At 40.9% G+C, this 16308-nt stretch overlaps 1 protein-coding gene across 5 annotated transcripts in view; it reads left to right on the top strand.

Annotated features, from left to right (window-relative positions):
* LOC119022986 (kelch domain-containing protein 8B-like) overlaps nt 1–7025 on the top strand; it is a 215111-nt gene extending 208086 nt beyond the window's left edge. For all 5 annotated transcript variants that reach the window (XM_037104537.1, XM_037104534.1, XM_037104533.1 and 2 more), the window contains one exon: nt 5619–7025. In XM_037104537.1, coding sequence (XP_036960432.1) covers nt 5619–5815 — 197 coding nt within the window. In that variant the 3' untranslated portion in view covers nt 5816–7025. The remainder of the gene's footprint in view (nt 1–5618) is intronic.
* Nucleotides 7026–16308: the final 9283 nt, after the last annotated feature.

The following is a 16308-nucleotide window of genomic DNA, read 5'->3' as shown; positions in this document are numbered from 1 at the left end:
AAAACCCTCAAAGAATTAATTCATCAAAAAAGAGATGCATGTTTTTGTAGCGTAGCGTTTTGTACTGACGGAAGTACTTTTGTGTTACAAAAAAAACAAAAACCCCCTTGTGATTCCTTGACCAGAGGATCTGCGTCTCCCTAGAGTATAAAACAGGGGTCAGCAAACTGTTGTTCTTTTGTCCCTCTGCAGTGGCTCAGTGGGGGTCTGATAAAAAAAAAACAACAACATTAAATTAAGACATTGAGTCATTTAGTCAAAATGCATTCATGTTCACAAACATGGGGAGGACTGGTAGACCTGCATGTAGTTCTGCATTTCTTCTCTATTTAAAGTGGGCCACCTCATGTTAGTGGGTATGTTCTCCACATCATCCAGCGATCAGTTTTGTGTTTTGTTGGTTGTATAATCCTCCAATAAAAATAACCAAGATGAAAACTGTTTTATTTATTGCAGACTAAGTCGATGATTTCATAATGCACACAAACATTGTGTTATTGTCGTGGACATACAAAGATCACGTGATGTATAAGCACAAATAGCCCAGTGCAGAGTTGCCACATGCAAAAATATTAAATACATGCTTATTTAGGACTATTATAATCTTGATAAGCCTATGTTACCGTCATCGTAAGGCTCAGATGTGTTTTGGAGCTCCAGGCAGATGTTTTGGGGAGGGAAGATGTTTTGATGGAAAAGGCTACTGACAGTTGCTTTATATAGACAAACTACACTGACATTGATATTCTACAGCTCATAATCTGTTCTTCTGCAGGGCAATAACAGGAATGAAAGAGACACATCCCCTTCACAGGTCATTATTAATCTCTCACGCTTGATTACAAAACATAAACTCAAGTGGGCACAGAGACACATCTGGGCGAACAAGTTCATACAACTGCAATGAAAAAGGCTGAAGTGCATGAAATAAACAGAAACCGACCTGATGGGTAGGTGTGCAACCTTTTTGCTTCTAACGAATGGACAGTGAACTTAACTGAGACACACAGATTCAGCAGCTTCCTCTGTGGAGACAGGGGAGGCAAAGGGCTTGTGTAGTGTACAGTACATCATGTTTCAGCAGGCTGCTAATGCAGCAGAGGCTGCCCGCTTTGCTCTGGCCATCCAGGTAGCTGAGTTACACCTGCACACTCACACACCCGAAAGTAGCTGCGTACTGCCTGCTAAGAATTAGTTAACGAACAGAAACAGTGCAAATGCATCTGGGATTTATTCTGGCACCATAATGAAATTAAGTTTGAAATTCTTCCAGTAACAGATTATGGTTGTGGTTTTGGTTTGTCATTTCCTGTTTTATTTTGCAGTCATGTCCTCTTGTGTCGTGGTGTCACTCTAGACTTCTTGCTCACCTGTGTTACCTGTGTTCTTTTCCAACTCTGTGTGTTCCCCTGCTCCTCCCCACTCTGATCTTCCGCCCACACCTGTATCACTTCAGCCTGGTTAGCGCTGCCCCGATCCCACTGTCTCTCCACCTGCACCTCCCCCTGTCCTTACTTTACTTTGTATTTAAACCAGTGTTGTTCCCTCACTCTTTGTCGGATTGTCTGTTAAAATTGTCCAATGAAAATGTGATGTGAGGACAAACTTTGTAACGTGTTACCCCCATGCTTTTTTGTCTGTGCTTAACCATTGCATGGTGAAGAGGACATGGTGATGGTCAACCTTGATGACATCATCAGAGTGGAGATGTTTCGCCATTATTCAACATATGTTTGTAATTGTTTCCAGCTGTCAGCAGCTTCCCTGTTCCTGGGGAATATGCTATGCGACAAGTTTTTGGAAAGTATAAAAAAAACTGTAACTCATGATGAAAAAGTTTAAGGTTATTGACAACATGCAAACATTGCATTTATGTCACAACACCACTGTTGTCTGACTCATCTGCTCCATCAAGTGGTTGCCAGTTTGTTGCACTAGCAAAGACTGCTTACACTAGGGTTAAAAATGCTAATGCTAGTTAGCTAACGTTAAGCCACTATAAATACTGTACATTTCAGCCATTTTTTTTTTTTTTTTCCCAGAAAATGGCTACTACCAAGTCTCTTTATGTTGATAGAAAACAGATACCACCTGATACCAATTTAACTATATTCACAAACCTTTTCAAATGCTGGAACCAAATGTCAGAAATCTTACAGAGACATATACAATACAAACATTTTGGACACTGCAAGAGTTTTAAAATTCTTAGTTTACAACCATAATATTTTTAAGGAAAAGTTATACTTTAATACTGCACCTGTCTGCCACAGATGCAAAATGGTGATGACCCAAATGGAAAGGATAACGAAAACTGCAGTCCAAAAACACAAAATACAAAAGCTAACCGAGTTTCCAAATTGGAATTCCGACACAGTGATTTCTCTCCAACTTCCGACAACAATGAAACACACCATTATACACAGGGAGTGATTAACTAATGAGACACAGGTCCCTGGAGGGAGGATGAGGGAATGTCTTCAGTTACACAGCAAATCAGAGCAATTTGTCATTAAAGTTGCTTTTGGAACACATGAAATCATCACAGACTGATGTGATGCAACCGTGTTAAAGCTCTGTTAGCATGAAGCCCCGGAGAACCATGCACTGAATTGCTGTGCCCTACATTGTGAGTATTCTGTGTGACTGGCAAACAGTAAGAAGGCGAGAACAGAAGATGAATAGAGCAGGAGAGATGCAGAGCAATGCAACAGCGTTGGAGGGGCCACAGAAGCAGAAAAGAAGACAATTTGAGACGAGAGGCATCAAAAAGGAACAACGTGCAGCTGAAATGAGAGCAGGAGAGCCGAGGTGGGGAGGACAGGAGGAAGAATAGTTGAGGTGAACAAAGGAGATGGAGGATAGATGGAGGAGTAGGTTTTCTAAGAAGTTTTTACAAATAGATAAGAATGAGGACGATAGAGATTACAGTAAGGATGAAGAATGAGCTTAGGGGAGAAGGGCAAGAGGAGTCAGAGGAGAAAACGGCAGAGAAGGATGGGAGTAAAGAGGGGACGAATTGAGGTCAAAAGGAGACATGGCGTCTGTTGGACGTGAATCAAAGCAGCAACAGGAAGCCTTTGAGCACCAACAGCAGCACGGGCTATGTCTTTATGCCCCATTTATGTGTGTGTGTGTGTGTGTGTGTATGTGTGTGTGTGTGTGTGTGTGCAGTCAGGGATGTTGGTACGAATTTGTGTCTCCTCATAAAAAATGATAAAGAAGCCGAGGCCCGAGTAGCTTTGAAAAGGCCGACTCGGCACTGTCACTTTGTTCTTCCAACAAAGTAATGATAATAGTCCTCCTTAGACACACACACACACACACACACACACACACACACACACACACACACACACACACACCATGCACTCACCAGTCCATATCATTTGGGGACTTGCTGTGATGTGGGTCGCCATGGAAACGGCAACAACTTAGCGCTGGCTGATGTATAATGACAGTGAGCATTGCACCTGAGGTGAGAGAGGGAGAGTGGGGGAGGGAAAGAGAAACGAGGGAGAAGAGATCACAGTAGACCGTAGAAAGAACAGAAATCCTTGGTGAGACTTATCTGAAGGCTTCAACAAGCCCCCTGGTTTTGTGATTAGTATTTTGTTACCAAACCTCTTGGTGTCAGAACAGAACACATGCTTAATCCACCAATGTGCAAGTTAAGCCATATGCTGTAAATACAAATTCAAAATGCAGATACTTTTATCTAATACTTCTAATACCAAATGACAACGCAGGACCAGCAATCCATGCAGAAAGCCATGCAGATCTCAGGATATCCGAGCACCAAGCATACACCCCTCCCGCTCTGATGAAAGTATGAATCGATCACACAAGTCTACAAAAACATTAATGACCCATGCGAGATAGCGAAATTGTACCAGACACCTGTATCCAGCCCATGTACCACGTGGAATGATGGCACCTGAGTGATCTGCTCCTGTTTGCCAGATTTGAGCCACAAGCAGGCCATAGCATGGCCTCATGAGTGAATTTACGCATTATTCGGCTTTTGGCAGACCATCCAGTTGCCATCCTATTGTGCTTTATGTGGGCTGGATGAACGTGTCTGGTGTGGGCCAGATCAGGGCTGCAACAATTTTGCTATCTGGGATTCCACCCCAGTATGACACGCAGCACCCACGAGGTGATCACCACAGAACGCCAAGACTGAACCCATACCAGAGACACCAGTTTCCTGTACTGAGCAACAACTCTCTTTATAAGCTTCACTAAACAAATTCTCTAGTTTACTACATGCTGTGCTCTAACAATCTTCATTATGGCTACAGACAATATCTCTAATTATTGTATTGAAATTCAGACACTATTTTAGTGTGTCAATAACAGCAGGGGGTCAGTAGTCACGGGCATTCTTCATCACATTGCTGTAGGAGGTGTTAGCCTGGATTTGGTATTTATGCGTGTGTGTGTGTGAATATTAGATCTCAGTGCACATGTGACTGACTTGATAAGTTCATTCCAGCCCTAAAGGTCCAGATTCATGTGTATCACACATGCCCTGGAGGGGATATGTGTGTTACTTCATGGTGAAATGTGAGAGGGGATGGCTGATGAGAGGTGTGATGAGTACACATTCATAGTCTCGAAGTGTCAGACTTTAATGACATGTGCGTGTGTGTCAAAGAAAGGAAAGGCAACAAAGTCAAATCTGAGTAAAAATGTGTGATTTTACTCTTCATTTTAGTTGTGGTACTAAAATGATGCCACATTAAGAGCCAACACTGCTGTTCATGTCTGAGGCGCGATCGCAGCCAAAGGTCACGCCGCTGCGAGCCGGGGGGGTAGAGAGTGCGATGCGCTGGTCCAAGGAGATATGCTGCCACTCAGCGTGGTAAAAGGCGAGGCAAGCTGGTTCAGTACCTTAAAGCCAGAGTATGTCATGCAATTTGGAGTCCTGTGACGGTACTGCACTTTGAGAGGGAGGATGGATGAGCTGAAAACACAAGCTGCTGTAGCTCTGACAGTGGCACGGCGATGAAATGAAGTGCAGAATCAAGTTCAGCTCAACACATCCTCATACCTTAAGGACTGAGTATGTCGATTGTCAGCATCTCCCAAAACAACGATATCATTGTTACCAAAACAACATGACCATTGCAGCATAACAGTGACACACATTCTGAACCTTCGTCACACTAAATAAACACTCAGGGTTAGGATGAGGAACACACCATGGTTTGGGTTAGAAAAACTTTGTCACCTCTGAAGCTTCCTTTACAGACATACCATACAAATGCCCATTCACCATGTCAGTTATTTTAAAAAAAACTCACTGTTGACTTCTGGTTATACACCGGACCTGAATGACAGCCCCCTCCGTCCACCCAGAACTCCAACACAGACCTTTCATTCTTTATCCTAATTATCCTCACCTCCTCCTTTGACGCCACTATAGCCACTAGAGGTCATCGCCTCACTCTGCCACATGTGGAGAAGCTAACGCGGTGCGCTTTAATTAACATTAAGTAATTAACATTCAGTGTCAACATGAAGTATTCAGTAGTGGTTCAATGTAAAGATTTCGGGTAGTGCTGAATGGGAAGAGTAATTGCTGTTAACCTAACAGACATTTCTTTGTACAGGCAATGAACCGGCGCCGTTGGGCACGGTGGAGAGCTACAACCCGGTGAAGCGGCGCTGGGAGTATCTGGACCCCATGCCCACTGCACGCTGCTCCTCCGCCCTCCTGCAGACAACCAGCATGCTCTTTGTCATCGGTGGAGTCGCCCAGGGACCCAGTAATGCTGTGGAGGCTCTGTGCTTACCGGAAACAGTGTGACACAGACATGTGCCCACACCAACACACACACACACACACACACACACACACACACACACACACACACACACACAACGGGAATAAATGCAATCCGCATTGACATTTTATTCATGTATGTGCATAAACAGACAAAAGAAAACATGACTTGGATCCACAGATAACACTTAGATACCTTTCTACCTTTATGTTTAACTGATGGACTCCTCTTCTCCAGGGGATGTACAAAACTATTTTTCACAATCAACAAGCATTTTCAAACAGGGGCTGCGGTGACAGCCTGTGACAGAGCTGGACGAAAAAAGATTAAGGACATTCAATCCCACTGCTAACAGCTTTTCTACACTGGGGAAATCAGATGGAAAAAAGAGCAAAAAACGGACGCACACAGTGTCTGAAGAAACAACACGCCTTTGAACTGTTGAGCATTTTTCAGAATAAAAGCAGGGTACTTTTCTGGATATTAAAGGAACATAGGGCCATATCTGTATCTCTTACAGCAGCGTTGCTCTCCCCTGCTGCTGCAGCAGCAAGCTTGGACACTTTTCTATGACCTTAGAAACAACAGCTTAGTTGAGTTTTAGACAGTAACGTTCTGGGAATGTGAGTCTGTTTCGGTTCTCCCCTTTTTGTTGCAGTATTGTATACGTGTGAAAGTTAGCGCTGCTAGCCACCACTATCACATTGTCAACAGCAGTGGCCCTTAACGTGCATTCACACTGCAAGCAGCTCAAGCAACTGCTAGTCAGAAGCCCATCCATGTTCAACGCCCAGAGAAATGTTGGCTGAGGTTGACCACAGTCACTGTGTTTCCTTTTTTTCTAGAAGAGTTGACTGTGGTCGAACTTGTCGACACCTTGCTTTGCTACACATTCACCCATTTTCTGCTACAACATTAGCACCGCAGCAATCGATCCCCAATCTCAAATGGTCCCTCACACCGGAGCACGGGATGTAGTTGCTCGTGGAGTGAATGCAAGTATTGCTGCACGGAATTATCCAGACAGACAAAATAATATCTGACCATCAGCCTCCTGACATTATATCCCCCTTGAGTTTTATGATTGATAGCAGAGCATTGTATTCTTTACCTCGAATTGAAGTCAGCCAGATGATGGATTAATGGTAAGAGCATCTCAAGGTAATGATACCCAGGCAACATTTTGGAGCAATTTACTCATGAGGTTTTAGCAAAGAGGACTCAACATATGAGTTTTAGCGTCATAATCATTTTAATATTAATTCATGATCTTATTTATTCATTATTTTCTCACACATTTGTGTGTGTGTGTATATGTATATATACATATATATGTTATATATATATATATATATATATATATATATATATATATATATATATATATATATATATATATTCATATTCTGTTGATTTTTCAGCAAACAGTAAACAGTACATAGAATGGCTCTCAGTTGACAGTCCCGTTTAATTCTACCAAACCTGATCCAATATCAAACTTGGCAGTTCTCTACCACTCTAAATTTAAGATAATTTAAGCTTACCACGTGGATCCAACCCTAAATTGTACTCACTCACTGATTTTTTTCATTGAGAATCCATGCCTGAAAAATTAGTGACTATATTGATAAATGTCCATTTTCAAAATGATAAAAAAAAAAAACAGTGAGAGAGAGAGAGAGAGAGAGAGAGAGAGAGAAAAAAAAACACTTTTTTTAACCACAAACCTTTTTGCAGATCTGCACCAAAAGTTAATGAAGTCTTTTCCAGACCCATCCTTGATCCAGTTTTTGATTTTATCTGTTGGGTATTTTTTGTGTTATCCTGCGGACAGACCAACAAACAGACAAAGGAGAAACATAACCTTACTGGTGGAGGTCATAAACTGCTAGTTTTGTACTTGGAACTTGGTAGTGTACTTAAACGCTACTCACTCAAAATACAGAACATGATATGTTAGCTAGCTTAGCCTCACAACTGGGATAGGTAACTTGTAGTCCCTTAAACTAATTGTTACTGAAAAAAATGAACACATTACTGTAACACATTGCTTAGTTACCCCCCCCAGCATTGTTAGTAGTAACTGACTGACAGATGCATAGCAAGGACTTGTGCTGTGAGAGTCCTTTGAGAAGTTTTTATGGATGTGCAGATATGACTGATGTAAGTCCATGTTGAGCTACATCTGCTACAAACTTTTCAGAACCGCCTTCTCAATCCTACAGTGGATGAGCTGTTAATACTCAGACGATAGAGGTGGAGATTGGTAGAGATTTAGTTTGTTTGGGCTGAGGCGATGCTTTGCCCAAAATAAATGATTGGGGGGAGCTACGGTGCTGAAAGTTTTCTGACAGATTCAGTGACTTGTGGATAGCAGACGAGGTCGGGAAAGAAACAACAGAATTATCCAGAGCAGCTAGCAAAATATGGCATGCAGCTGTTGTTGTCCTCAGTCATCAGTCACTCCATTTAGATTTAAAGGGGCATTGTGTAGTTTTGGAGAGGACATTCAAACTCAGAGCTGTGATATACATAATATTAATGGGGTGATAATACAAACTCAGTAATATTTAAGTGAATAAACAAGTTGTTCTCAGAGGAAAATAAAGTCCCAGAACCCTGTTTGAAGTTAGAAAGGTGGCAGGGTCCGCCACATATAAACAAAGTAAAACAGTGTGAAATTGTGTCGTCCTTTAAGCTCAGTTTGTTTGTTCTGTTTATTTAGTCATGAAAAGAAAGAGCTGGTTTAGCGAGAGACCAAATTAAGGTCTTTCTCAAATTTTTGCTCCAAAACTACACAGTGCACCTTTAGAAAAACTGAAATGTTACAGTTGCTTGAGACATATCGTGTATACAGGGAGGGCAGAGAAAGACTATAGATAAGTTAGAGACACAGACAAGTACCATAAAAGAGAGAGCTACCTTTAGTCCCCAAAATAAGCATTGTTTCTTACACACTGACACACACACAAACATCCCTCTTGCTGTTTCCCCCCACTTTATATACTTTTCTGGTGTGCACCCTGGCAGACCTTGTTAACAGAGTCAGGCATCTATGGATGTGAGAGAGCACTGAAGCTGCGGGAGCTCAGATGAGATGCCAGTTGACAGTTGGTTATTTCTGGTGCTGCAGTGTGCACCTAATTGAGTGTGTTGGGGACAAGCTACACACTCGTCACATACTGTATGTACATATGATCACCGAAACACACACTGCTGTTTTTTTTTTTTTTTTAATAATATGCAGAGCCAAGCGTGTGCAAGCCTGAGCGCATGCCTGTAAGAAAGCGGTCAAGCTCACTCATTCACTTGAATTTGGCAACAGTCACAAAAACTTTGACGGAGAGGGTTTTATCAGTGAACAGCTCTGCTGGGTGGAGACTGTGGCCCACACCACCCAAGACTGATCAGCCTCCAAGAATCAACTGGAGTTTGTCAGTGTCTGTGTGTGTATGAGAGGAAGTGTGCAGTTTGGCAAAGTGGACAATTTATTTGCAGGTAACTTTAGTCTTACATTAGCAGAAACTTCTAAAAGAGGTTAAACGTTATAGTCCAGAAAGTAACAATATGCCTTGTGTGCTGTGTCCCTTTTTATGGGGCCACATGTGGATTTTTGTGTCACAAAACCTCAACTGGCCAAATATTTTAACCTTAGGTTGATCTGGCAAACTTCTCAGCAAATACTTGATCATTTACACATTAAGGAAATCCAGGACCAACTTCAGCGTTCATTTGGAGTCATTTATCTGTCCACGTTTACCATTCTAACATTCACTCACTTTTAGCTCTGTTGTCTCCACCAGCTTTCATATAAATATCTGGTTCTTTAGCTATAAGATCTTCCACTATGATCACCAGTTAACTCTGTCCGTCTGTGATTTGATGCTGGTCAGGTAATGCCATAGTGGGTTTCGTCAGAGGTTTCTTGCTGAAAACTGCTGCCAGCTGTGGTTACCACAGGCTTGAGATATTTACATATAAGAGATATAAACATTGTTAAATGTCACATGATTTAATTGTAAGGAGCATGGGTGTGTTAAAAATGGTGGTTGCTATCCAGTGGCTAAAGATGGAGGGCTTAGAGACAGAGCCAAAATAGTGATCTTGTCAGCCGTAAAACCAAAACAAGAAAGATGCTGAAATGCTTTGGGGAGCTTGGGGAAGGGGAAAGTAAGGTGATAATTCCCTTTAGGATTTCTCTTTAAGAGCGAACCATTTTACCATAGCCATTGATAGCCATTGCAACAACTGGTCATTAGTGATCCTCGCCCTAACTGCTAAGACGGCGTTAGTTAGTCTTAGCGATGAAGGTCCACATGAGTGCTATGTGACGGTAGCTATTGCCCTGCAGCTGTGTGTGTTACTAGGATACATTCATTATAACAGGGGCGAAGTGCCTCAAAGGAATGGGACAGAGCGTAATGCATGTGTGGTGGAGTGAGAGTGACTGAAAACGACAGAATACAAGCGGAGCAGAAAAGAAAGGTTGGCGGCGCGTTTAACAGTAAATGTACCAAGTAGATAACAGCTAGTCAGTGAATAAAGGCTGCAGCAAAAAAAAAAAAAAAAAGGTTATTTTTTTCACTTTTGGCCACAATTTTGCTTTTACACCCGCTCCTGAGTAGGTATAAGATTTATGACTGGTCTCAGCGAGATAAAGGCTTAAGCACTGATGGTGTAACTAGCACCTGACATATTGTTACCATAGAAATAGTAAGCTCGGCTTTAAAGTTGCAATAAATATGCAATATGTAGGAATGGAATTTGAAAATGTCCCCATCCGGTTCCAAAGCTCCTGTACAGGTGTCCTAAACACCAATATAACTGGCGCTCTGAGGTCCCAGTCTGGACCACTTGCTGCATGTGTAACTCAGCTAACTATCTAAACTGAACTAAACAGCAGCTAGCTGTCAGTCTGGTGATACACTGCACCCTATTTGTTTTGAGGATGAATTTGTTAGAAATGTAGAGTGCAGGCCATAAAACCAAAACAATAGGCGAAAACAGGCTAAAAAACCCAGAGTCAGGTTTGAATTTTTCTACAGGTTCGGTTTAGGTTAAAACGAAGCACTCTAAAGAGTGCTATGCGGGAGGGTTAGGGTTAGGGTTCTCACATGATGAAGAGTCATGTAATCCATCGTCTATATACAGAGTTTCATTAGTACAGAATTAACACGTGATGTCTTGTGAGATGTATGTGCATTTGTATGATTGTGACGGCATATGTGTGTGTTCTTGACACCAAGACACACTGAGCATCTATGATTGTGTGAGCTGTGTGAGTCTGGAGGGTGCATAACGTCTCCTTTGCAGTCTTTCAGTTTTTCTGGCTCTGCTAGCTCACCAGCGCTAGCTCTCTGTTTTGGTTGTCTGGTTTATTTAGTTTATTATTATTAGTTTTAGGGTTTTTTTGTCACTTTTCTCTCTCACTCCATCTCTTATCCTGTCAGTGGCAGGTTTTGGCAGGAGATGCTCCATAAATCTAGAATTTCTCTTTAAACAGAAAAGATAGATGCCTCATGAATCTGTTTTTCTGGCTCCTGATGTGACGTACGTTCCAGGCTGTTTACTCATTGGAGTGAAATCCCTGTGCTGCCTCTGACAGCAGGTTGAGGAACATAGAACAAAAGAGCAGGATGCTTCAGTTCAGGTAGCATTTAATTAGGTGCTGTATGTTTTTTTTTTAGCGGGCCGTGAGGAGACGATATGTAAATGTCTATGTAAATGTGTTCTTACAGGACTAGCTGAAAGCCAAAATGTATTTGTGGACCTGCTTCCTATGACAAGAACATTCATATGGTTTTAATTAGCATGAGTCTCTGGGTGACATTTTGCGAAATGAGTCTGAAAAATCTCCAGAACCTGAGGCGCAGGGCAATTTTACATGCAATAAGTGCCCTAAAATGAATACGCAAGTTTTTAATACCCTTATTGAGCAATGTCGACTGGCAACACATGCGCAAGTACAACGTTCCTTTTCAGGCAAGTTTTAGGCAACCTACATTGCCCCAAGAAGTTGCCTTGTGTATCATTACCCTTTTAACCTTTGCAGATACAGTATGTATTCTCTTGTCCAACACACATTCAGGGCCCTGTTTTAGTGTAGGCACACTGTGCATTGCAGGTTCTGTGCCTTGATTCATAAATAGAAGGCCCACAGACTCAGGTTCTGACAAAACAGCAGGGGTGCACTCAGCACAGTACAAAGATGGGGGAGGAAGTTGCTGAATTAAGTGTTTTGAAGTTTTATGAATCCAGTGCATTACTGTGTCTTACTTTCGATGATGAAAAGCCTCTCCTTTTTTCTTCTTCTTTAGTTTTTCTTTTGCGGGCAAACACCCGCAGGTAGCATAAATGTGTTCCTCTTACATCAGCATAACTCTGTGTTGTTGTTGTTGTTGTTGTTGTTGTTGGTTATTTTTGTTTCCTATGTGGGCCTGTGGTCAAAAATATATATTAAACATCCCCTTAATTATCATTGATTAGCTATCAGGATTTAATAGATATACATACAGTATATATACATTTTTTTTTTTTTTTGTTCATGTTTGTTCGTTACTTTGCCCTCCAGTTATCTGTGTTGTGATCTGAGATTGTGAAGTGACAGATGTGTCGTGGTGTTGTCCAGCTCTAAGCTGGGTTCCCAAAAGTGTTTGTCACTAGTGTGTTTTTGCAAAGCTTTGCTTCAGCTGATGTTGCAGCAAATATTTTTTTAATGGAGGCATATACATAAATCTGTTTATTTTCACTACGTTGGTCAGATGGGATGTATATGGACACAGGTTGTATAATACTGGCAATGAGGTTTTATTTCATAATACTATCTCAAGCAGAACGGTCCACAAAAGGTTATTTTTAGTACTAACAAGAAAGTTAACAGGGATGTATTTGGAACAACAAACTGACATATTTTAGGTGTATTTCAATTGTTGAGTGCTTTCTAATCTTCTGGTTACTCTTTCTTGGATCCAAAAGGCAAAACAAATCAATACAAATTATTTTCAACATGAAATAATTATGTTTTGAGTTTGTGATTGAACCAACATTTTTCAATAATCACTGTCTCATAACCCACACAGCTTGAGCACCGCCTGCCATCAGTGCGGTCTATCATTCTAACTGCTGAGTGTTAAGTGAAGCTCGTTTGTACAGTCATTTTGGGAAACACAAACCCAGAATCCCCCTGCTGTTCTGATCTCTCTCGCTGTACTGTGCTGTTTACCCTACAGTGATTGACATGGTAGAAACCTGGTAAGCTGCTTTGTGGTCTCAGTGGATCAGTATTGCCATGTGCTCTGTATGTAAAAATGTGATTTGGGAGGTTTACTGAAGTAAATGAAAAGTTCTAAAGGTGATTAAAAAAAAAAAAAAAAAAAAAAAACGATGGAGGAATTGACCCACACAGTTGGCATGTGTGGGGAGGTGTAAGGCCGTGTGTGTGAAACACTACAAAGTTAATTATAACCTTATTTATGTTATAATGCTTTTACAATTTGCATTTAATCCCTATGATGACTGCGTAAACATTTGGTTGTAGAAACCCTTTTCAGTGAAATAGACTCAGCCACACATACAGGGACTTCTGCAACTATGCACTTGTAACAGTAAGCACTAACTTCACCCTCAAGTGACACTAGCATTGAGAAGGTAAACTTTATTCATACATATATACACACACACACAGTATATTCAATTTGAAGGGGCATTATGTAAGAATTTAAGTTGAAAACACTCAGAAGTTGAGAAAGTCACAATAGAATGTGAAGAAAAAACAGGTTTGACATCATAACATAACTGGTCCAAAGCTCATGTGATAGGAGTGTTAACACTTGCATTCCTCTGAACCTGAGCTCCCAGTCCGGTCTGCTAGCTGCATGACTAATGGGTTATTGCAGCTGCTGTTAGCAGCAGTTAGTGGTAACTTGTGATGTCCAATTTGTTTTGGGTATGGCATTTTACAGGTGGACAATTCTTACATAATTATGGCACCTTCAACTTTAAATTACAGGAACAAATAAGAACAATATACTTTTATTTTTAGTGCTACACAATGATATATTGATCATTACAATGACATCATGTCACTGAGACAGATAGACTGTCTCGGTCAACTCTAGATGATTGACATTTTGAGTTGCTTTATAGCAATATTGTTAGAACACAGATTTATAAACACTTATAAGGACATCCCACCAAAGAGTGGCTTCTCATGAGGAGTACTGCTGTATGAAGCTGGTGACAACAGTTGTATAGAGTCCTGTGTGGTCTACAACAGCGCTGTCTACAGTCTGAAAAAACAACACAGACCTTGTCATCATGGCATGGGATTGGTTTTCGTTATAAATCCTGTGTTACAAAGTGGGGGTGGGGTCTACTGAAAGACACCACAGAGGTGGCAGTTGGGGAATCACACTGTCATAGAAATGTTATCAGTGGTCAAATCTGAACACAGGTTCAAACTTGAAACCATGTGCTGATTGATCCGCTTCTTGGTTGCAGTCACATGTATTACATTTAAACGACATAACTGTTTTTAACAATTACAAATGTGTATGATAAAATAATAACACACTATAGATATACAATTACAAATTCACAAACACTACCTCTAAAACATGGTGTTGGAGAGAGACCATTTCTAACTTTGAAGTCCATCTTAAAGGAATGTATGTGTCTTGACAAACAAGATCTGCTTATCCTTTAATTTAATAAATTAACATTAATGGACAGCAATGAGAGTAGTTATGATCTTCCAATCTGTGTTAGAAAGCAAATAAGCAGCCCAGTCTGACAGAAACAGCTTGTAATAAACATGTCGATCCCCTAGAGGGCAGTGTGTGAGTCTACTATGGAGGCTGAATCTTCAGCCAGACAGCTGGGGTTTGAGAACTAGGTAGCCAATGGAATGGCAAAGTCACACCCCTTCTGGTGGACCTCATGGAGCTCCATTCCAAAAACAGTTTGTACAGTAGTCACTGAGAAGTGACACATTTTTTTAATTGTGCCATGAGTTTCATGTTTGTCAAATTAAGAGATCATTTTGCAAGTCAAGATTGTCACTAAAGATACTTAAATGCCCTTTAGTTTCGTATAAAACTGCTCGGTGAACTACATCTTCTCGTTCAATATATGTCACCATCACTGACATGGCAATGACAAATCACAATAAATCTGACCTTTTGAGAACTGCGGTTGTGTGAAAGGTGTAAGTCGGTTCTGTGAGCGAGCTAATAAGCAGGACCAGCCCTCAGGCTTTCAGTTATGGGTTTTGGTGTGTTCAATTAGGTGTGACTGTTGGCTGTGTAGTCATTCTAATTGCATATTTTCACAGCTGTATACTGTGACTTTCTTGAGTTGAAAAATTATCTTTTAAATTGACAAAACATCATATGTGTGATTCATGGCACAGTTTAAATAGGGATCAAAAGTCTATCCGTCGCTCTCCATTCACTACCATCAATATTTTTCTAAAATAAGGTCCCTCGGTGGTCCACTGGAAGGGGTGTGACCTTGCCTCTCTATGGTGACTGATATTTTAATCCAAACCATGATCTTTTCATAAACTTAAACAAGCAGTTTAGTGGCACGGTGGACTGGCAGGTCTATTACATGGTTTGGTGTGACACTGGGTTGAAAAAAGAAAATTTGCCAAAATGTCAAACTATTCCTTTAACCAACACACACACATTTGTGAATTTGATTATTTTGACTAGCATCATGCCGCAGGTTGGCCTGGAAGATATATTATGACATACAGGCAGAAACTTCGGCAACCTAGAAACTATGGAAACTTCTCTTGTCAAATGTGACCCCAGCTTGTCGCTTAAGGGTTGAACCTCACTCAGCAGTAAACAGAAGAAGTAACACGTTGTGTTGTTGAGCTTGCTAATGTGAGGTGCTTATTCTCGCCACAGATGTAGTCATCATAACATAATTTTTGCGACTTGATAATCCCTCTAAGAAAAAACAAGTTTAAGCTACTGCCTGTTTACAGGAGGTGTTTACTTTTCATTACCCGCTCATGCAGACAGAGAGAGTGAAACAAGAGGGGATATGCCTGCATTATGTGTGTTATTATAATTCTTATTATAATAATAACAATAATCATGATGCTGTTTGTTGTGGTTGTTGTTGTAATCGACTAATGTGACACTGCAGTGTGGTCTTAAACTGTTGGTTGGATTGACACAAGAGAACAAACAGTGTATTAGGATGTGTTAAAGAGTCCAGGGCAAGGCAAGACTGACTTAGGGTAAGTCCACCAGTTTTACTCATGAAAGTGTGTTAACAGGTCTTGGGGAGTACTAGTGCTTATGTGAAAAATTACATTACCTCCAGTGATGTAAAAGATGCATTGTGGGTAATAAAGGAACCAGGTTTTATAAAAATGAAGAATAATATGTGGAGTGAAAAAAAGTTTGATCTTTTTAAACTGTCCAGAGAACAGTGGACTGCCTTTCAAAACCTGGTGCCTACATTACCCATAATGCAACTTAGCTAGTGAGTGATATCACTG

This window comes from Acanthopagrus latus, chromosome 7, assembly GCF_904848185.1.
Source record: "Acanthopagrus latus isolate v.2019 chromosome 7, fAcaLat1.1, whole genome shotgun sequence".
Taxonomy (NCBI): Eukaryota; Metazoa; Chordata; class Actinopteri; order Spariformes; family Sparidae; genus Acanthopagrus; species Acanthopagrus latus.
Note: the sequence above shows the minus strand (reverse complement) of the source record. Positions and strands in the feature narration are given on the sequence as shown.